Source organism: Podarcis liolepis (genome assembly GCF_965112155.1).
Source record: "Podarcis liolepis genome assembly, chromosome: 4".
NCBI lineage: Eukaryota > Metazoa > Chordata > Lepidosauria > Squamata > Lacertidae > Podarcis > Podarcis liolepis.
Window position 1 is genome coordinate 74,659,289 of NC_139558.1, and position 22,232 is coordinate 74,681,520.

A 22,232-nucleotide genomic window follows, 5' to 3' on the forward strand; every position below is an offset into this window, starting at 1 on the left:
CCAGAGCGCGGCGTCCTTCAGCTTCGCCATGGCAACAGCGGCGCAGCTCCTGGACCCTCCCCAAGAACCGGCGCCTCGCGATGACGAAAGCCCGCTTTGATTGGTGAGCCGGGCGCGAAGGACCGCGGCGGAAGCGAGTGGCCGGCGCGTGGAGTTAAGCTGAGGTACCGAGTGGGAGCTCGCGCGCGACAGTGAAGCGCTTGTGGCCCAGCGGGTGCAGCTCCTCTGGTTTCATTTAAATTGGGATAAGGGCGGCGGGTACCGTCCTGGACTGCAAGCCGCTTCATTTCGTTGCGTGGTGGGCGTTAAATGTGTGGGGCTCTTCCACCTCGTGGGGGATTAAACGGGCGCCTCGGGGAGAAGAAAGCTGCGCTCAGCCGAAGGGCTGGTTTCCTACACGCAAGGAGACCTTTTTATTTGGAGGAGCGTCCTCCCCTACTGCCTGAAGCAGGCGAGTCTGGGATTCTGCCGGTGTTGATGTTGCATTTTGAATACTCTGCTATTATTACTTCGTGGACACCTAACAAGTGCCATCCATTTACGTGGCATGTTTTCTACTGTATACATTAATATATGAACCACGCGGAACGTGGCAGCAGCTGCTTCCTGGACTTGGAGATGAAGAAAAGGCAGTTTTTCTAGTAATCAATGCGACCACGGAGATCTTATGTGTTTCCTTCACTTAAAGCACTACAGCAAGCTTCTGACTATCCTGTGTGTGTTGAGGGCTTTTTAAAAGAAAAGGTTATAGGGGAGACAGAGGTGCATAAAATAATGTTTGATGTAGATAAAGTGGACAGGAAGATGCCCCTCCCTTTTCATAATAGCTAAAACTTTAGGTCATCAAAAGAAGATAAATGCTGCTATAACAGAAAGAAAAGCTTGTAATGTTCCCCCATCTCTGTGGTTAATATGTCCACAGGCAACTTTGAACTGGGGCTGTAGTATGAGGGAAATGGTTGGACTCCTTCCTGTGCCATAGCCCTAATCCATCTCTCTCTCTTTTCCCCTCCCACCCTCACATCTGCTTCTAGAAGCAGAAAATTACAATGAGAGATTAGCCATGAATCTCCCAACGACATCGGCCCTAGGAGGTAGTTCAGGGTTAGCCAAATTTTTGGACTAAAACTCCTATCATGCCTAACCATTGGCCATGTTGGCTGAGTATGATGGGGATTGTAGCTCCCAAAAACGGAGGGCACCACATTGGCTACCACTGAACTCGAAATATGAATAACTTGTGCTTTGAAATGCTAATGTAATATTCAAAGTGGGAACTCGCAGATCTCACTTTAGGGATATTTGTGCTCCATAGTTTATTTCAGTTTATTATTTGTGGCCTTTCAGGTGATGTTGGACTGCAGCTCCCATCACTGACAAGGACTGGTTGGGACTGATGGGAGCTGAAGTTCAGCAACATGTTGTGGGCCTTTTACATCAACCTTAGCACAGTCCACTACCAAAATAATACATCTTAACCCCTTAGTCAACATCTTCGCCCTTAGTAAATGAAGTAGGTTCTTGCTTGAAAAATGAATCTCACAACAAACATTCTAAGATGCAATTTTGTGTTCTTGCACACTTCTCATTTATTTCAGTTTCTGTTACTCAGAAGGATTTCCTAGTGATAATATCTTTGTCTTTATGCCATAGTAGTTTAATATGACTACTGTTTTTACAAAGGAGGAATTTAGATGTTCAAATAGTTTCCAAATGGATATTGTGAAAATTAGATAATTAGGGAAATAAAAAGATACTTTATACCTACTCAGACCACTTATCTATCTAGTTCAAGATTGTCACTGCAGTGACTGGCAGCTGCCCTCAAATGTTTCAAACAGGGTTTTTCCCCCAAGTCCTATCAGGAGATGTTGGGACTTTTTGCATGCAAAGCATGTTCTTTATTATTGAACTATCCCTGCACATAGTTGCAAGTATTGCATGATAAATATGGCTGTGTGAATTTGCTACTCTTTTTCAGTCGTGTTAATGAAGATGAAATTTTGCCTCTCCAAAGTAGTTGGTGGCTGTCGTCTTGGCACGCTGACAAATCTTGGCAGGAAAGGGATTCAATCTATGGAGATTCCAGGTTGTCTGCTTTACACCAAAATGGGATCAGCACCACACCTGACACGTGACAATCTACAGTTGGTCCAAGATATTCCTGTAGTTATACAACTTCCACTTCCAGCGTTGTGAGTGCATTTTTCTTCTGGTAAATTTGGATCCATGTCATTTAGGTCTTTATGTGTAAAACAGCACCTTAAATTGTGCTCGTCCAGCTATATGAGGCCCAAGGCAGACTATGCATCACTAGATCATGTTTTTTTGTAGTGTATCTTTGATTGCATAATGTTGTTTTTTGTCCTTGCAGATGTGATAGAATCGGATTCCAGCAGGGCAATCTTGTACATATCTAAGCTGTAGTAAACATTGAACTCTCTAGGACTCTATAGATAAGTGTGTGTTTAGGATTGCAACCTCAGACATGAATGACACAATGACTTTTAAGTCTTTGGGCAATATTGCATGACCAGTTATTGGTCACTTAAAAGCTGATTATGTATCACCTCAAACTACCTGACAGCAGGAAGCTTATTCGCTGTGACCCTGTATGAGTCAACTTGCTGAATAGCTAATCAACTTCTGATCCACTTTCTGGCCTTGACTGTGGCTTGAGACTGCCCTTTTATTTGCAACTAAGGCATCTATCCAGTCAATCACTGAGTGGAATTTTCTCCCTTCCTCCCAGTCAGGCCGCTACTTTGGTTAAATGAAATGAGAAAGAATGTCCACTGACTTGACCAGTCGAATCCTACCATTTTTCAATCCCGTTTCTATATATAAAGAGAAAACCTCATTTCCAGAGCAGCCTCTGATTTAAGACAATGTGATGTAACAGTTAAACAGTCAGTCACCTGCTGGTGTTTTGTGGATATCTTGTATAGACAGTTTATATGCAGTTAACATTTTATATTCAGTAGTGTGAGTTCCCTTATATAGACATTTAAAGCAAAACTTTACTTCAGACATAGAATTCTAAAAATGATTTATCCACAGGACTGAAAAGGGTTTTCCCCAATGGTCTAATTTGTTTCTCTGTTTGGTTGCAGGGTAGAACTTCATGAGGTCTTGGCAGAATATAAAGAAGGAACTGGAAAGTTCATAGGTAATAGGATTACCGTAATACAGTGGGACGCTGGAAGATGGAATGTAATATGCAGTACAGTATTGGAAATTGTATTTGAAGTTGGATGGAATGTATTTGATTTAGGCAAGGATCACCAACGCAGCATGTACAAATGGCAGTGTGCCCCCCAGTATGGCACTCATGAAAGGTTTTAGTAAATATCCCCTCATAAATCCACAATGCACAAAGACTGGTGTGCCTGCTCAGTTCCTGTTTGCACTGGCTCAACCTTTCCTACATTGGGCATGCCGTGTTAAACATGCCCACATTTCATTGGACACCTACTCACCTGTTTTGAATAAAGGAGATGTGCAAAGATCTCTCTATGAGCAAACCATGGTGATGGTTGATGTATGTGCCTTTTCCCCATTGGTGGGACAGCTGTTGGAGAGGGCATGCTTTTACCATTTCGTGGCCCTAGCTCTTTTTTTTTGCACTTTTCGATAATGGCAGATATGTTATGGCCCACCCCCACAACAGCCATTTTGTGACTGGCATGCATGGCACTTTCTCAAAATTCCAAATGTGCTCACTAATCCAAAAAGTTTGGCAACCCCTGGATTAAGGCATAATAGTCCTGTAAGCCACTGACAAGCAGAGACTAGATTGCACTGTGCCTTTATATTCCACGATATTGATGCTCATAAATTATACCTATATGTTTGTATAAGGAGCTTATTGCAGGCAGAATCAGTGTTGCACATGAGTGCAAACCCAGTTTGCTATTGTTTGTTTATGTGTTCACACATTGGTCAACTGATTTTCTATATTTTGGCCACTGCAACTGGTCAACCTGCCAAGAAGTGAGGACACTATGAAATAGATTTTTAAGCACTATATACACCAAAAGGTTTCTCAGAATCATAACTCAGATTGAATTAATAAGATCAGTTTAGTAGTCATGGGATATGAAAACATTGTGTATCTGGGGGAGTTTTGAATGCGCTGCCATCATATCTTTAGTCAACTACAAGGATAAAATCCCTGACTTTCTTTTTGTAGAATGTCTAAGACTTTTAAAATGATTTTTAAAGCTGTTTAATAATACCTTATGCAGCATGTTGATCACTGATCTACCTTTAGCATATATTTAATTCGATAGAAAGCCCAGGAGTGTTTTGTAAGGCATTAAAGTTAGGTAGCAAAGCCTCACAGAATTGCAGTTAAGCTGGGAATCTTAACTGCCCTACACTTCAGGAAGGATCTTTACCCAGAAGGACCTCTCTCAGAAAGTTCTGGTAAACTCTGCTCATTGTTATATTAAAAATGTTTGAAAGCAATCAGTGGTGCACTTAGGTATCTTTAGATTCTGGGCTTAATGAGCTTATCCCCTTCCCCTCTTTAGATGGCAACATGCATAGCTTTATTTACATCAAAATGTAGGCCAGCCCCACTGTGTTTGGGGGCCTTCATACTTGTTCTTTTGAGCTGGGATCTGGACTGCTGCACCAAAGCCCTGCCCTGACATCACCGCTGAAAGCAATAAATGAGCTACACTTTGAGGCCGTACTTTAGCTTTCACTCTTTTCTTGTTGCAGCATTTCACTCGTTTATTTTTATGTTTGTTATCCTTTAAAGCTCTGTTCTGGGCTGGGGGTGGTTTTATCGCCAAGGAGGCTCAAGAGTCAGGTCCCCTGAGAATATTTGCGTAGAAGATGAGCAAGTCAGCTGTCATTTTGTCAGCACAGTATTAACTGCAAGGAGCATTAATCAAATCAAAATCCAGAGCCTACATGCCACTATGAAGTTGAGCTTTTGTAGCTGCCACTTCCCCTCCCTTTCTCTCCTGGAAGGTGAACAGAGCTGGTCAGGAGAATATTATAGTATCTGGGGAAATGAATTGTCTGTTGTTTTTCTATTCAGAAATGATAAGTTATATACACTCACAGTTGCTTATAAGCAATGTACAGTATTCAAAAGTTATCAGTGCAGGTTTCATAGTTTGTATATTAAAAGGTAATTATTTTTTTTAACCATACATAGGCATGCCAGATTCAGTGCTATACTGTTCCCTCCATGACCCAGTAATCTGCTCCCCACCTGGTTACAACAACTGCAAGGTATGGTAGACACAAGAACTTTCTGACATTTCAGTACTTAAATGAGCATAACAAGAGCTTGCTGGATCAAGCCAGTGGCCCATTTAGTTCAGCATCTCACAGTGGCAAACCAGATACTTATGGGAAACCCCAAAGCTGGACATGAGCACAACAACATTCTGCCCACCTGTGATTCTCAGCAATTGGTATTCAGAGACATAGTGCATTAGACAGTGGAGGCAGAACATAGCCATTGTGGCTTCCCAAATGAGCCAAATGCAGTGAGGCGCTTGGGCTGCCAGCTCCAATCTTTCCTTCTAGCATTTTCATGCTGCAATCCAATATGCACTTCACTTGGGAGTAAATCTCACTGAATTTAGTGGGACTTACTTCTGAGTAAACATGCTTACAATTGAACTGTTTGGGAGTAGTGACAGCTGTAGAATATTTGCAGGTTGGGGGAGGCAGTTTCAGAATTTTTATTTTGCTTTATTTTTGGCAAGGAATTATGGTTCCCTGTAGCTTTGCTTCTTGCAATGATGGAACCGCCAGAAGACCCTCGGCGCTGGACCTCAGCGTCCGGGCAGAACGATGGGGGTGGAGACGCTCCTTCAGGTATACTGGGCCGAGGCCGTTTAGGGCTTTAAAGGTCAACACCAACACTTTGAATTGTGCTCGTTCTATATATAATGTACAAATCTACTCCCCGTGCCTATATAGTGCATTCTGATTTTGGAAGGATGTTGTGAACACAGAAACATAACTTTCTTTTTCCCTGTATGGAAAAGTTTGTAATTGCTGGAGTAATTGCCCAAGAGAGCAGATGCTTGTTGATCTGTTCAACAGATGTCTCAAAGCCTAAATTAATTGAGTGTCTCTCTTAATTTGGAAATTAAGAATCAGCAAATGCATCTAAAGCAGTAAACTCTTGCTCAGTACAACTGCTAGTCTGCATTCACTGCATTTAATTATCTTCAGATGACTTTGGTTTGCAATATGTCCTGAGTGATGGCAGCTTTAATAACTCAACCTTTTGGGTCTACGTGATACCAGGGAGGCCCAGTGATTGAATAATCATCCATAATAACACCAACACTGGGTCAGAATACAAGGTTAAATGCTGCTGCTGCAATACAGCATATTATTATCAAATAGCACTATCAGTTTGTATGGCGCTCTATAGAATACAAGTCCTCGCCCCAAAGAGCTTGCAATTTATGTTGTTATTCAACACAGGGAGGGTGTGGAGTTAGGGGTCAACAGGAAAGCAGTGTGTTATTGAGCCAGTTAAACAAATTTAGGCTCAGTTACAGAAGGGCATGGAAACTGGGAGATGTGCTGAAGGGTTGGTTTTTTTTGGAAAATATGGGTTTTGAGGAGAGATTTGAGGGAAGTAAGGGAGGTGTTCTAGGTGGTAGTTCCAAGTATATGGAGTAGCAAGGGACAAAGGACGAGTCCTTTGAGGGAGAATGAGACCTTCTGTTGCTAGAGCTAGAGGAATAAAGATCACAGACAGTCAAGTCATCAAGATGGGAGAAAGTAGAAATTTAGAAGATGTTCAGTGTAAGTGTATATAGGTTTGCAGCCTTAGTCACTCAAACAAACTGGAAGATAGTTTGGGTTATCTTTTCAAATAACTAAATCTCTTTACTGTGGGGAAGAGTCCATATTTCAAAATGTTGGGTGAATAATTCCTCCTCTGTGCACCTTTGAGACCTACATTTTGGCATTACATCTTATCACATCTTTCTAATGTTAATTTTATTAGTTTTATAATTCTGTTGGTGAGTTTAGAGCAGATCTCAGAGGCTGATTCACACAAGTATATAGACATAACTTATGGCAGCTGGATGTGCACTACCTCCATGTGGAGGGGTGCAAGAAAAGGAAATTCTATTATGACGGGACAGTTGTGCCCATGGAATGCACCTTCTGTTCATAGAGTGAGAACTTAAGGTCCAGACCACTATGTTATGTGAGCTGAAAAAAGTGCCTTTGGTGTGTTGCTACTGACAGTTCTTTCCATTTGGAAGTTATTACTTGATACAGGCATCACATGCTCATCCTTCAGATGATAAATCTGCTGATCATAGTTTAGAAGTTGGAATGACACTTTACAGAGAATCATAGCTGTCAACTTGCAGATTTGAAAATAAGGGACCAGCAGCCTCGAAAATAAGGGACCAGCAGCCAAAATAAGGGATTTTGCTTACCCGGCTCCTCACAATGTGCCCCTGAGTGGGGGAAAGGAGAGACGGAGACGTGGCAGCTCATGCGCGCTCTCTCACTCACGGCGGAGGACCCCAAGCCGCTGCTTCCCTCCCGAGCCAGGCGAGCATGAAACCCAGGAAAATTAAGGGACATCATCAATAAGGGACAGAAGCGGGACACGGTGCTGGGATAAGGGAGTTTCCCGCCAAATAAGGGACGGTTGACATCTATGCAGAGAATGTGAAGCTACCACCAAAAACAGCAGCTCTTGGCTTAGTTCCGCTCCATTCTCTTTGTAAGCGTCTAGGTTCAGCTGTTCATTTGTCGTGCTGTCATTAAAATGCGCATTTCTCTACTTGTGCTTCACATCATTGGCTGTTGCTGGCAGGAACGAGTAATGAACATATTGAAGTCAGGGTATGGGGCAGTTTGAACTAAGCATAAAGGAAATAGAAACTTGACTTTGAGGTACTTCCATTCTTAACAGCAATCAATGTTCTTTATAAAGTGCAGTTTTGCCTTGAGTTTCCAAGTGCATGAGAAGATGGTTCCATTAGCAAGATCTTTGTCACTCACTGATTATCTCCTAATCTCCCTGTTTAAACTCTCTCTGTTTGCTTGTCTTTGACAGTCAGTTTCTATATGGGGAAGTGGAGGGCGGATAGAAATGACACCATCAAATTTCATGGCCCTCCAACGCGTTATTCAGCCAGACTGGTTCCAGTGTCTATCAGATGGAGACACGGTTGGAGAAGGAATATCTAAGAAGAGGGCCAAGAAGTCTGTGGATCGATCCCTGTCCTTTTTGGATGAGTGCCTCCAGTTGCAAGATAAATCTCCAGTAAGAGCTAAATCTTTTTGAACCATTTCAAGTCTCCCACAACATGGGAGGTTTGGAGCATACGGTATATTGTCAAAATAGCTAGAGCAGTTCTGAAGTCTGATATTTATTGACAGAATAGTCAAAAAGGTTCTCCCCTGCTCTAGTGAATACATTGAGGCACTAGTGTGTAGAACTGCTTCCCAAAAATGATATTTGCTCTGCCATTTAGGCCTTTACTTAACTGGGAGCGGGGGAATGAGCTTTTCTCTTATGTTGGAAAAAACAAGTGTGAAAAGTTCTTTTATTATTCTGATAGTTCTTCATAAGGTAGTGGTAGCCAGGAGCTCTATGGTTCCTTGGCAGTAGGAAACCAATCTGCCACAGCCAGTATTGACTTTTTCTTTAAAAGTACCAATCTAGGGTGGAGAATCAGCCTTAAAATATTGGGAACAGAGTCTCAGGCTATTACATTATGTGTACTTAACTCTCATTTAAGTACCATGAAGTTAACTGATGTCAAGATAAGGGGGGAAGGACAAGGACAGTGATATGGTAATTATTTTTTACTGTGTCCCAGTTCATTCATTTAACCCTTATACTTCACACTGGCTTTTTTCTTTCTTTTTGGTATCTGCCCCAAATAAGGCTGGTGCAACAGGGTAGTCAGTTGTGTAATCCTAACCATGTCCATTCAGAACGGACTCCTGTTGAATTTAGTGGGGCTTCCTCCAGGCAAGTAGGGGTTAGGATTGCAGGCTTAACTTACCTTCTCCAGCCAAAGGGTGTATTTATCTTACATTTATAACTTCCTTCCAAACTAGGAATTGCAACAGAGCTTGATAATTGGAGTTGTTGAAGGTGGAGATGTGTTGGAAGAGAGGCTCCGATCTGCTAAAGAGACTGCCAAGAGACCGGTAGCTGGCTTCTTGCTGGATGGCTTCCAAGGAAATTCCATGGCCTGGAAGACCAAACTGGAACTCTTGTCCGTGGTTACAGCAGAGTTACCGGAAGATAAACCCAGGTGAGACCACAGTGTAAATTTGATCAAAAGCTGCATAATGCAGATACTTGGAAAGTTCCTGGCTGATTATATCTCCAGACCACAACTGTTTTTATTTGCTGTTGAAAATGAATTTTTCATAAATTATGGGAAGGGTGGGGCACTTCAGGCCATGAATCTAATCAGGCCTTCCAGGCGTCGCTACCTGCACTGAACCTTATGATGTACATGTTATCTTTTGTTTATGTACCACTTTTTGGGTGGATCTCACAAAACGGTTTATGTAAGATTATTGCAACAACCATGAATATTGATTTTAAAGAGTGGAAATCGAAACCTTTGATATCAGGTGTGAGGCAGATAAAGTCACAGCTGAGCCAAAAGGGGGTTTGCAGGCAGATAGAAATTAGCATATTTCAGAGAGAGGAATTCTGAGTGCCGGAGGGGAATTGGCAATTGACATAAATTTAGGCTACAATTCATCATGATTCAAGAGACATTGTGTCCCTTTTCAGTGTCTCATGGCAGGAAGTTTGGGCACCTCTCCCCACTGCTAATGAACAATTTCTGTCTTTTTTCTGGTGGTCTTGTTTCAAGCTTTCAAAATAAGCAAGTGGAGGAGTGTTGCTTTGTGTTTGCCTGTGGTTTGGAGATCAGCATTTCAGTGCAATTGGGAATTGCTATAGCAGAGTACTACCGACTTTGTTATCTCCGCTGGCTGTGGAAGAAAATCACCCCAAGAGCTTATCAGGATCATTAAAAATGCAAAAACTATCCCTTGGCAGTATATTCTTTTAATAAACTTCTTTCTTCCATTGGGAGATAACTGTTTTCAGCACTGGAAAACAGGCAGAGCTTTCAAATGAGATTAAAAAAAAGTTCATAAATTACTGGCAAAATACTGCAAGAGAGGAGACAGATTTTGTGGCTGTGTTCCGCATTTTTCTGCTCCTTAAGGGCTGCGTTTGAGTAGTATTGAAGGAAGAACTGGACCTTAAAAGAGTAGAAAAACAATGTGGAAGGCACAAAATGGCAGGGGAATCAGCAGAGGTGTGATGTCACTCCTAATCAGTGGGAAGCTTCACAAGAAGCTTCCGTCCCTGGGCAAAGAGAGCAACTGTCACCTCTTCTTACCCAAGCCCTACATTCCTTCCATGCCTACCTGCCAGCTGCGTCAACTTTCTCTGCAAAAGTTGCCCTCCCCTCTCACTATTGCATTCAGCCTGGAATGGAGATGGCTGGAGTGATAGAGGAAGAAAATCTGCCTGTCAAACTTTGACAGACATCAAGTTGTTTTTAAATTGGGAGTAACCTTGATTGCTGTTAGAAAGATTGTTGTTAAGGAACCTCAAATGTTAATTGCTTGTATAATAGCTATGTTAAATGCATAGCATTTTCCTTTCCAGGGAGCATAAAAATAAACTCAGCTCATGCTGTAAGTTTTCTATGGCCTGGTCAAAAAAGTCATTACTAAAGTGACAATTTATTATGGTACTGTGCATTTTTCTATTCATCTGCTAAATTTATTGACCTAGATTGACTTGTTCAATTGTCAGCACAGCCATTATTCCTGAGGGAGAGAAAAACTGCTGTTTTTACACCTCCCCAGTTTTTGACAAAGCTGCCAGCTGAATTTGTGGAGTCTAGCATTGCTATTACTAATAATAGCATATTAAGCATGGGTGACTCCATCTGCATTTTTGAGCCCCAAGGGGATATTATAGCTCTGGCTAATGGCAAAATGCTTTTAGGAAAAAATTACTTTTGGTGAAGAAGGCTCATGTGATCTGAATGGCTTGAAGGAGAATGTGTGCAAAATGTCAGAAATGCAATTCATATTTTCTTGGGATGGGAGCATATTATTTAACCAGAGAAGTCCCAAAAGGAAAGTAAGTGTATTTTACTTGCACCCTTGACTCCAAGAAGTACTATTGGCTCCCATTTCACAATAGTTTGGGACTGCCTACTACAGAGAGCCCTAAGGATTCAACCCTGCAGTCAGTGCTAAAACTAACTGGGTTAAGGTTACACACAACTAAAGCGACTTTAACTTAATGGTTTTTGGTTTAGATCAGTGAATGTGTGTTTTGTGTTTGCTGACCAGTTTACACAAACAAAAACTCACAATGATGTTTTGTAAACCAGGGATGCGAAATTTGTGGCCCTCCAGATATTGTTGAACTACAGCTCCCGTTATTCCTGACTGTTGCCTATCCTGACTTGAGCTGGTGGAAGTTGGAGTCTAACCACATCTGGAGATACACATTTCCCCCATCCCTGCTCTAGATCATGAGGCAACTGTAGCAAAAGCAATCAATCAATGTGAAATTCAGGTAAAGGTAAAGGGACCCCTGACTAAGCCGCTTCTCGCGAACCAGAGCAGCGCATGGAAACAGCGTTTACCTTCCCGCCAGAGCAGTACCTATTTATCTACTTGCACTTTGACGTGCTTTCGAACTGCTAGGTGGGCAGGAGCTGGGACCAAGCAACAGGAGCTCACCCCATTGCGGGGATTTGAACCACCGACCTGCTGATCAGCAAGCCCTAGGCTCTGTGGTTTAACCCACAACGTCACCTGCGTCCCCTTAAATCAGCATGTGTGGGAAATTGCAGCATTTTCAGTATCCAGGAGAGATCAGCTAAATAGTGAAACAAATAATAGTATCTCCTCTGATGTAACATGATTTTCAGGTTGCTAGAGCTGCCAGCAAGCTCTTTATTATATTTCCTCTATAACTGGGTAGAAGGTAACCCACTCATATGAACAAACTTAATGTGAATCCAATATTTATAGGTATTTAGAACTCTTAAATAGTTTTTACTTTTTCTCCCAATTGGATTTAATGCTGAAAAGGAAGGAGAACAGAATTTAGATTCTCACTTATCAAATTTTGACTATTTGTATTACTATTTGAAACAATACTGGTTTTGTCTTCATTTCACCTGAAGTTCCAGGTGAGAAATTCCCTGTTCCATTATATTATAGAGAACATCCTTCAGCCATGTATTTCTGTATAAATCTTGACAGATCTCAGAGTGCTTACTGACTTCCTGAAAGCCAAAGCAGACTTTATTACTTCTGGAAAACAGCAGTGCCCAAACCATACATGTTATAGATTTCAGTCCTATTTTCAGGCATATTCCTGTATTAACCACACCTGGGGACATGGGTATCACTCTGAAAAAGAATGAGCAAGCTGGTGCACTGTATCCCTCTGACTGCCTCATATAAAATCCGGTTTTTTAATTGGAACACCTACAGTGCTATATGCCCTGAATGAAAAGCTCTTGTGAAAAAGAATCTTCACAGATTTCACAGATCAGTCAAACTGCTATGTGCTAATTGAAGTTTACACTTTGCGACTGTTTTCCCCATCTCCACCTGAAAGGGAGAACCAACTGTATCCTGAGCTAAGAGAAAGCATACTAGCCCACAGCTCAAGTATTAGCATGTGAACTCAAATGATTAAGATAAAAATGGCAAAGCATTTTGGACTATGAAAGGTGCTGCAGAATGATAAACAGTAGTCGTGATAATTCTTATCAATCCAAGTGCTGCTAGGGAAAGTGACTTGGTAAACTTTAAATGCTGGTCTTGAATTAAATGAAGGACTGCCGAAAGAAAAAGTACCTTTGAATTGTTGGGGTGCAAGTTAATTTGAAATGTGCTTTTGATATATTGAATGTGTTGCAAACGGAAGATAATATATGTTGTACCTTGCCCCCTTCTAAAAAAATGTGTGGATTAAAAATATCAATAAATCAATTTAGCATATTCAGCCAGTCTGTTAGCTGCTCTTTTCAGGATGTTGCTGCCAACCTATAAAGGCCTATACAGTATACCTGAAGGTCCAGTATACCTGAAGGAGCTTCTCCACCCCCATCGTTCTGCCTGGACACTGAGGCCTTCTGGTGGTTCCCTTACCACAAGAAGCGAAGTTACAGGGGACCAGGCAGAGGGCCTTCTCAGTAGTGGCACCTGCACTATGGAACGCCCTCCCACCAGATGTCTAAGGGAAAAACAACTACTAGACTTTTAGAAGACATCTGAAGGCAGCCCTGTTTAGGGAAGCTTTTAATATCTGAAGGACTATTGTATTTTAATATTTTGTTGGAAGCCGTCCAGAGTGGCTGGGGAAACCCAGCCAGATGGGTGGGGTATAAATAATAAACTATTATTATTATTATTATTATTATTATTATTATTATTATTATTATTATTATTATATTTTATATTACAGTTTGGGTTTTGCATGGCTTAAAAAGGTCTGTCCATGTTTCTTCTTTCTGCTGTGATGATTTTGCAAAGACAAAGCCTCCATACAGACTTATTAGCTATCAAGCCAGATTCAAGGTTTTGCTGCTGACATTTAGAGCCCATTGAAACAACTTGGGACTAGGATACCAGGCAGACTGCTTCTCCTGATACAGACTGAGCCAATCTTTAAGATATGCAGAAACCCTGCTGGTCTTTCAACCACCAGCAGATAATCGCTTGGTGGCATTGGAGAAGCAGGACTTCTTGGTGACAGCACCCACACTCCAGAATACTCTTAATTACCTGGATTCTGACTTTTAATTTTTAATTGTTTGCTTTGTACACTGCTGAGTTTTATTTCTGATATACAGTTGCGTTTTGGTCTTATATCATTTTTATGTAGCCTAGGAAATTTTATTGAATGTGCTTGTCTTTTAGTTTTAATGCAGAACGCTGAGAGATTTCTACATTTATAAATGTTTTATAAATAAATAAAAATCATCATTAAGATATGTCAGGGAGGTAACGCTCTTGAGCCTCCCTACATCTGTTATTGAATTCAAGGCAATGGCTTTTTGAAGGTGGCTCCAGGGATTTTGGAAGAAGCTCTCTAATGAAATTCACTGAACTAACCCTGCAGGCATTTGGAAGCGCTATGCCTGTTCATGCAAGGTGCTGAAAGTGCCCTTGTCCTCTTCTCCTGCTTTTGGGCTTCCTATAAGCATCTAGTTGTCCACTGTGTTAACAGGATGCTGGGCCAGATGGGCCTTTGGCTTGATCCAGCAGCCAGGCTCTTCTTATGTTCTGACAGCCTTTTTTGAAAGTGTTTTATTCAGTACCCCAAAAGCTAGTTATTTGAAATTGACTGTATTTATTATAAATATTATTGTTTACTGTAACTGAATTTTGTTACTTTAAAGGGACCCTCTTGGAATTTTAAGGTAAAATGGGGGTGTGTGTGTGTAATTAATAGATTCCAATAAACTAAATAACCTTTTCCACTATGTCTTCTGCAGACTGATTCATGGAATTGGCAGGCCAGATGAGGTGCTGGACTGCATTGAGAGAGGCGTAGATGTTTTTGAGAGTTCTTTCCCTTACCAAGTGACAGAGCGGGGCAGTGCTTTGTCCTTCAGCTATAATTATAAACCAGATCCTGAAACAGCAGGTATTTGTCTTTATTTGTCTTCTTTTGTATGAATACTGGAATAGTGGCTGCATTACTTTTTTAGTTCTTAGAAATAGACATACACAGTACTGCACTATTAATTACCTCCTTATATCTGTAGCTCATTTGACACCAGAAAAACAATAAACTGGTTATAACAAAAGAAATGCTATTTTCAGATGAAGCTTGACGTTGTAGTTGAGACCATTATTTTTTATTAGGTATAGCGTTCCTTATAGTCTATATATGTTACTGAGGCTTAGGATAGTTAGTGTTTTGCAGTGGAAAATTACAGTAATTCTTCTCTTCAGTCTCATCCAGCTAGTAATGAAGAAATCAAACCATGATTTTAAGGAGTTCTTTTCGGCTTCACCTTGCTTATTATTATTATTATTATTATTATTATTATTATTATTTATTTATTTATTTATTTATACCCCACCCATCTGGCTGGGTTTCCCAGACAGTAAATAGCCCTGTTTAACTCCGCATTCCAACGGGCCACCAGGGAATCAGCTGAAAGGCCATCAACATGGGATAAAACATCCCCTACCACTTTCTGGAAGCCATGAATCCATTAAGTGGCAGGAGTGGACCATCCGAATCGGTCCCACCTCCCTGCAGAGGGGATGGGTCACGGAGAAGTCCAGTTGCACCAGGAAGTGATCTGACCCTGGCACTTCTTTTGTTTCGCTTTTACTTAGTGTCAGATCACCAACATCCGTAGAGGTAAACACCAGGTCTAAGGCGTGTCCATGGTTATGAGTTGGGCCAAACTTATTCAGGGACAGCCCCTTGGAGGCCATGCTTTCCACAAAGTCCCGAGCGGCCCCTAGTAAGTTTGTATCAGCATGGGTGTTAAAATCCCCTAGGACAACCAAACTAGGTGTCTCCAGGAGCACATCCGCCACAACCTGAAGCAGCTCAGTCAGGGAATCCTTGGTGCAACGGGGATGTTGGTACACCAAAAGGAATCCTGTGCTGCCCTCCCTAAAAGGTTGCATGTGTTATTAAACTTGCTTGGATGTTGTGTTGTTTTGTTTCCATCAAAACAGAAGTTCCTTGGATTATGAAGGACATTTAGGGACTGTACTTTTTCTTAATCAAATGATTTCAAACAGGGCTGTCCTTCACAGACAGGGCAAGTGTGAAAATGTAGGCCCAAAAAGGAGCAGCAGATGGCTTTCTTAATGGGTTCAGGGTTGAGGGTTTGTTTCATGCTTTGGCAACTTTGAGCACACAAGTATATCTTTTATCACATTTTCCAGAAATCTTACTTACAAAATGACAAGTCATATAGAATTAAAGGTGCAAAGGGGAAACACTCCGCTCCTTTTTCTCATTGAATAAGAAGCTTTAGAGTCTCTCTGTGCTTCCTGGTAACTTGTTTGGAAATAGAAGATAGTCTTTTATTTATAAAAGAAATAAACCCACAACAATACCTAGTCTCGTTTCAGAATTTCCAAAGGATGAATAGGCTTCACATGCATCATAGACCATTTCTCCACCCCAGTGATTTTATGAACATTTCAGTGTGCTGAGAACTTACAGATGGTATCCTTATGAGTCTCTCTTCACTACTGTGACAGTCTAAACATTCTGATTGAAATTCTTTCAAGAAGCTGTCAGGCTGTCAGGTCAAATGTGGAGTGTGGATCAGATGCAGGTCACTTGTGAACTCCATCCAAATAAAAACAAGCTATTGAATTTGGTGACTTCACAGTGTGCAAAATGCAGTTCAGGCAGGATTGAATTTTATGGTTATTTAAGAGTGGGAAAGGGAAGGCAGCTGAGCAACAGCAACTAAAATGAAAGCAATTGGAGCTTCAAGTCCCCATCAGATTAGTTGGCTCCCTTCTACCTCTAGAGTCTTGTCACTTTTTTTTTACTACCTCTACTATATCATGATTACCTTTTAAACATTTTAAATGCCCATGTGGGTTTTAATGAGAGAGTCATCTTGAAGTGTTTGAGATGGGATATTTTTTAGTATTTATTTAACCTTATTAATGAAATACTTTGTGCTTCATTGCAGTCTTAAAAGAGAAAGGGCAAAAAGATACGAGCAAAAAAGAGGATGAAAAAACAGACAATGAAACAATCCACAGAGCTCAAGAAATTGCTTCATTTGAAATAAATTTGAAAGAAAAACGGTATGTTGGTTTAAGAGTTTAGTTTGAAATGTCAGCTTCTGCTGTGGACTACTTGTCTCGTTGCTTAAGGGAGAAGTTCTGCATTTACCTGGAAATAAACCCTACTGAACATGGTGGGACTCATTCTAAGTAAATATGCTCTTGTTGGCAAAGTTCTGAGTCCATTTAAGTTTATGCATTAAGTAACTCAAGTATTCCACTGTTCGGAGGTTTTGCTATTGGGAATGAGAAGCAGCAGATTGAAATCACTCAAGCGTCAAACGAACATGCTAGTATTACTGTATCTCAACCAATAAATGGACAATTATAACAATTCATAAATAACCACCCCACAACGTCCAAACGCCAAACTAATCCTGGTTACAGGGAACCAGGCAGAGGGCCTTCTCGGTAGTGGCACCCCGCTGTGGAACGCCCTCCCACCGGATGTCAAAGAGAACAACTACTACCAGACTTTTAGAAGACATCTGAAGGCAGCCCTGTTTAGGGAAGATTTTATTGTTTGATGCATTACTGTATTTTAATATTTTGTTGGAAGCCACCCAGAGTGGCTGGGGAAGCCCAGCCAGATGGGCGGGGTATAAATAATAAATAATTATTATTATTATTATTATTATTATTATTATTATTATTATTACTACTACTACTACTACTACTACTACTACACAGTTTCCTGGGTGGATAAGTCAGCAATATCAGATAAGATCATTATCATTTGTTATGCACTTAATAAAAACATATCAAAGCAACTTCACAAGATAAAATACAAACTGATAAAATTAATTAAAAGCTAAGAAATTAACAAAAAGTATGTAATATAAAATTCCTAAATTGCTCATCCACGAACACAGCAAAAAGGACAAGTCCTACCCCACCCTGCTCAAATATCAGCACCACAGTACAGGCTAGCTTAACTGCCAGTCCTGCTGTTAGGGTAGCAGTTTCTGAGTCCAATCTTTCAACTTGTCAGAGTTTGCTTTACTTTCTAACCGCTTCCTTCTATTCTTTCCTTTTCCTTCTTTGCCAGGTATTCAGCTTTTCATCACTCTCTTGTGCTCCTTGTCGATTATTTCCCCTATCCCCTTCATGCCCTTGTACCAATCTTATTTCCTTAACTGACTCTCGCTCCCTTTTCTCATATTCAAAGAACTTAGGAACGGGCATTAAGGGAGCCATGATTGGCACATGATGTCACAGGTGGCCAATGGTTAGAAAACATCCAGAATACCACGGATGTATACATTCTAAAACCAATGATTGTATAGTAAACTTACGCCCTCTTGAGTTGGAAAAAATGTTGAAAAAATACATCTCTTTTAGCAGACATGTTACTAAATGCTTTTGATGCTTTCCACATCTGTATGCACGTCCTGGCTCCATTTAGTGCAGGGAAAATGTCAACATTTTGAAAATTAAATAGAAATTATGATTGCCTTCATTTTTCATGCTGTGCCTGGGACAGGCTAGAGGGATTAACTTATATTTGGTGAAAACTATCAAACCATAAAGGAACTTGAACACTCTTGGCTGTCCACCCACACCAGAAATTATTGGGCTTCCAAGTTTTTGTTGACAGCAAAGCTCCAGGGTGCCTCTTGCCAAGGTGGTGTTTCTGTAGCTCTCTGCCTTATTATTGTGGCGTATGTGTCTCCTGCTGTGTCCTGTAATGGAATGCGGAGAGCAGATAGATAGCAGCATTATCTTGATGAAGAAAAGGATGAGTCTGCCATTCACCTTGAAAGTTCATTCTGCCATAGTAATTGAAACCATAGCCATTACATTTCAGGTTAGGGTGGGGCAAGGCAGTATTCATTGTCAGACTCCATAGCATTCCAGCTGAGAATCCCTACACCCACCCTGATAACTCATCTGCTAGCTGGTATTAGAAAAATACTTTGACACCCAGGTGATAACTCCATCTTTAGTGTCCATAGAATATAGTGGTGCTTTTTCGATTGCTAGCCCCTTGGGACAAGAATCTGCCCTCTTATTCTTTGCAGTGCACTCTGTGTATAGAATACTTTTTGCTTTGCAGTCAGACAGCGTCTCACAATGAGTGATTAGTGGCTGCCTCATTGTGCCCAATGTGTAGGGTTTTTTTTTAATTGTGGGAGGGTTGCTTTATTTTTATTTTTGTTTAGCGTTAATATCTGCTCATTTTCTTACTTAGGTACCAGGATGACTTTGGCCCTTTAGTGAATGGATGCTTGTGCTACTGCTGCCAGAATCATAGTCGTGCCTACGTTCATCACCTTCTTGAGACCAAAGAGTTGCTAGCTGGTGTGCTGCTTATGATGCATAACTTTCAGCACTATTTCGGTTTCTTCTGTTCTGTGCGAGATGCTCTGAAGGAAGACCAGTTGGATCGATTGAGAGAGATTGTCAGCATGCAAGCACCTTGAGGCTATAAATCCATAAATAGTACAGAGAGAAAAGAACCCATGAAGCAACAAGCTCCATATTTTGGCTACCATTAATCTCATGTCATCTGAAGCCCAAGCCTTCTGGAATCTTTTTCCCATTAGCCAACCAGTTATAGCAAGGACAGCCTGATGTTGTTGGACTACAACTTCCAGCATCCCTACCACTGACCATGCTGATGGGAGCTGGCATCCCAACAACATCCTCAAGGCACTACCTTGACTACCTTTGGGTTAAAGGAACCAGAAAACAAAGGAGATCACATTTCTAGAGATACCCATTCATTATGTTTATCATCATGACTTGTGTCTGTAATCCTCAGGAATCCTAAGAGCACTAGAGCTGAAGAAAAGAATATAAACTGTCACATGAATCATGTTTAAAATGTCAGCTTGCATTGTGGGCTCTGACTTCATCCTCATAACCGGCTAATATCAGCCAATTTGGGCTTTTATTTAACATGCCTATGGGGAGAAGATGAAACATAGAAAAAATGACTCTTTGCACCTCTTTGACCTCTGGCTTGCTGGGCACACAGGTAATGTTTTGCAAGTGGGACCAATCCCCACAAGTATTTCATAGACTTACACAGTGCAGAACCCTTACCCTGCACTATGTCTTGTCTGTTTCACTCCATGGTTTTGATAAAAAGTCCCCAGAACAACAGCTGTTCTATCTTCATGGTTTTTAATACGCTTTTAACAATTTTCCTCTTGCAGATTCCATTCTCCCTCCCTGATTTGTGGCTGGCAAGGGGCATGCCTTGATTAATGTAGCTGCACAATGTGTCGTAGTGCTTTGATGATAACAGAGGACATGGGTGCCAACACATGTTGGGCTTCTGTATCTTCTTGAGTTCAATCGTGCTTTTTTATTGAGTGGAGTATTTAAACGTATTATTATTATTATTATTATTATTATTATTCATGAGAAACATCAGTAAGACACTTGTACATATTTTTGTATTGCTTCTGGGTAAGGCTGTTGCATAGAAGAGCATAGGCATTGAAACACATGGGGTCTTATCTGGAGATCTTTGCCTATGGTCCTGCTACTATGCATGAATGATCAGGGTGTGTTCCCTCAGCAGTGTAATCAGCTTTGCAAAAACTAAGTGCTTGTGTGAAATAATGGGAGGACTGAATCTAGACCCTCACCCCTCTCTCTGCCAGAGCTTACAGTGGTGACCATTTTCTAGGGCAGGTGATTGGAATCTGATCCCTCACATATTGTTAGGTCTCCAACAAAGGATACTGCCATGCTGACCAGAGAAGAATTGCAGATCAAGTTGATGGATTATGCTGAAATGATGAAAATGACCAGAAAAATCAGAAATCAGGAAGACCAACATTTTAATAAAGAATGGGGAAAATTTATAACTTACCTTAAAGACGATTGTAAGCAGCTAAAATTGTTAGTAGGATTGGAATATCACTTGTAGTTTAATGGTGAATTTTGGATGCAATGGAGAGAGAAAATATTTGAATCATTATAATAAAAGATGCAGGAGGAAATTATTAACAGTAGTACCCACAAAGGAGAGAAGTCCAAGAGATTCTGCGGAATCTTGTTTTTATGTATGTTGGATATCTGACTGTAAAGTTTTAATCTGAAAACCCAAATAAATAAATAAATTCCTGTTAAAGAAAAGGACACTGCCACGTTGAATTGGAAAGTGGGGAAGGTGCTAAACTTCTGTCTTTTGCTAACTGCAACTATCAAAATCTTTTAATAATAAACAAAACTTTTTTTTTTAGTTTTGTCGTTATCGATTCAGCCTCTTCTTTCAGTGGGTTGTTTATATGAATCAGGATGTTTTGAATGTGGATCGGTGTGCTGATTTAATTGGCTCTTGAATATTCCATCCCCAAATTCTTAAAGGTACACGGTTTACCATGGTTTTGTGTTTCACAGGCTGCTTTTCCTTTTTCGTCAACTCTCCTAAAGCTGGTATGGATAAAGCTTGCTACGCTTCTTTCTTCCTTCTCCTAGAATGAAGTGATGTTTGTGGAGACACATGAAAGCCCTTTATATATTTAGGAAGGAAATGCATGGCTGGTTTGCTTAAAGCAGATGTGCAAAAGGTGGCTTTTACAGGACTTCAGCTCAGACTTGTCCTTTCTCATTTTAAAAAGGTAATTCAGACTTTTCAAGATCTCAGTGGTATTTGCAGGGTTGCCAAGCAATCAGATTAGGATGGCATAGAGGCTATTACCTTGTGCCTGCTGGAGGAGGAATCATGGCTCAATGCTTAGAACACACACTTGGCATATGAAATATCCCAAGTAACAGTTTATCATATTTCTGGTTAAAAGGATCTCCAGAATCTGGACTGGGAAAAGCCCCTCTTCCTGAAACCTTGGAGGGTGGACCAAACCGGGCAAAATGGACTAAGGGTATAAGATGGCATCATACATTCATTGTATACATTCAAGGCCACTTGAAAAAAATTCATTAAAAATGTCAAGCTTACACTGCCGCTAAGCATGGCTTGGGCTTTAGAAACTATGCTAAACATCACCAGCCTTTCACCTAGACTATCTCTATATCTTTCAATTAACAGGTGGTGTTAATGCTTCACCTGCTGACTTCTGCTGTTACTAGCTAAAAGTTGCTAGAATGTATTCTGATAACTGTCGACTTGTTGGGTGCTTGTCACAGTTTCTTTCTGAGCTTTGAATTTCATAAAGCTTTATGCTCGGAACAGATATCCTAGGGCAAGTAATACTTAAACAAACTTTCCCTAGCTATTCTGTAGTGTTCCCATTGTACGTTCATTACCTGATTCTGACAGTGGGCACAAGATTATTTATTTATTTATTTATCACTGCAAGGTCCCAGGGTGCGTTAAAGCGCAACATGAAAACAGGCTAAAAAGCGAATTGCAAGGCCGCAAACCAGAATGAATTGGGGAAATCAGCCTTCTCTAATGCTCCCAAATTACTAGACCTCATTATTTTGATTCGGCT

At 40.8% G+C, this 22,232-nt stretch overlaps 1 protein-coding gene across 2 annotated transcripts; it reads left to right on the forward strand.

Annotated features, from left to right (window-relative positions):
* The first annotated feature begins 97 nt into the window (after window positions 1–97).
* QTRT2 (queuine tRNA-ribosyltransferase accessory subunit 2) lies at window positions 98–21,016 on the forward strand. Of its 2 annotated transcripts, none has more exons than XM_083500423.1 (9): window positions 98–164; window positions 1,982–2,195; window positions 3,114–3,169; window positions 5,174–5,250; window positions 8,072–8,281; window positions 9,085–9,284; window positions 14,538–14,689; window positions 16,725–16,842; window positions 19,013–21,016. In XM_083500423.1, exons 2-9 carry the CDS (start codon window positions 1,990–1,992, stop codon window positions 19,242–19,244), a joined length of 1,251 nt encoding a protein of 416 aa, XP_083356549.1. In that variant the 5' UTR covers window positions 98–164; window positions 1,982–1,989; the 3' UTR covers window positions 19,245–21,016. The 2 variants fall into 2 exon arrangements, with proteins under 2 accessions (XP_083356549.1, XP_083356550.1); XM_083500424.1 differs by having other exon boundaries at window positions 113–164; window positions 2,018–2,195.
* Window positions 21,017–22,232: the final 1,216 nt, after the last annotated feature.

What these genes read in the sequence shown, in the direction of transcription:
- QTRT2 (XM_083500423.1), top strand. Translation starts at nt 1,990, where the DNA reads ATGAAGATGAAATTTTGCCTCTCCAAAGTAGTTGGTGGCTGTCGTCTT. An exon ending in CAACTTCCACTTCCAGCGTT is followed by an intron (nt 2,196 to 3,113) that starts GTGAGTGCATTT and finishes GTTTGGTTGCAG; the next exon opens with GGTAGAACTTCATGAGGTCT. An exon ending in AGGAACTGGAAAGTTCATAG is followed by an intron (nt 3,170 to 5,173) that starts GTAATAGGATTA and finishes AACCATACATAG; the next exon opens with GCATGCCAGATTCAGTGCTA.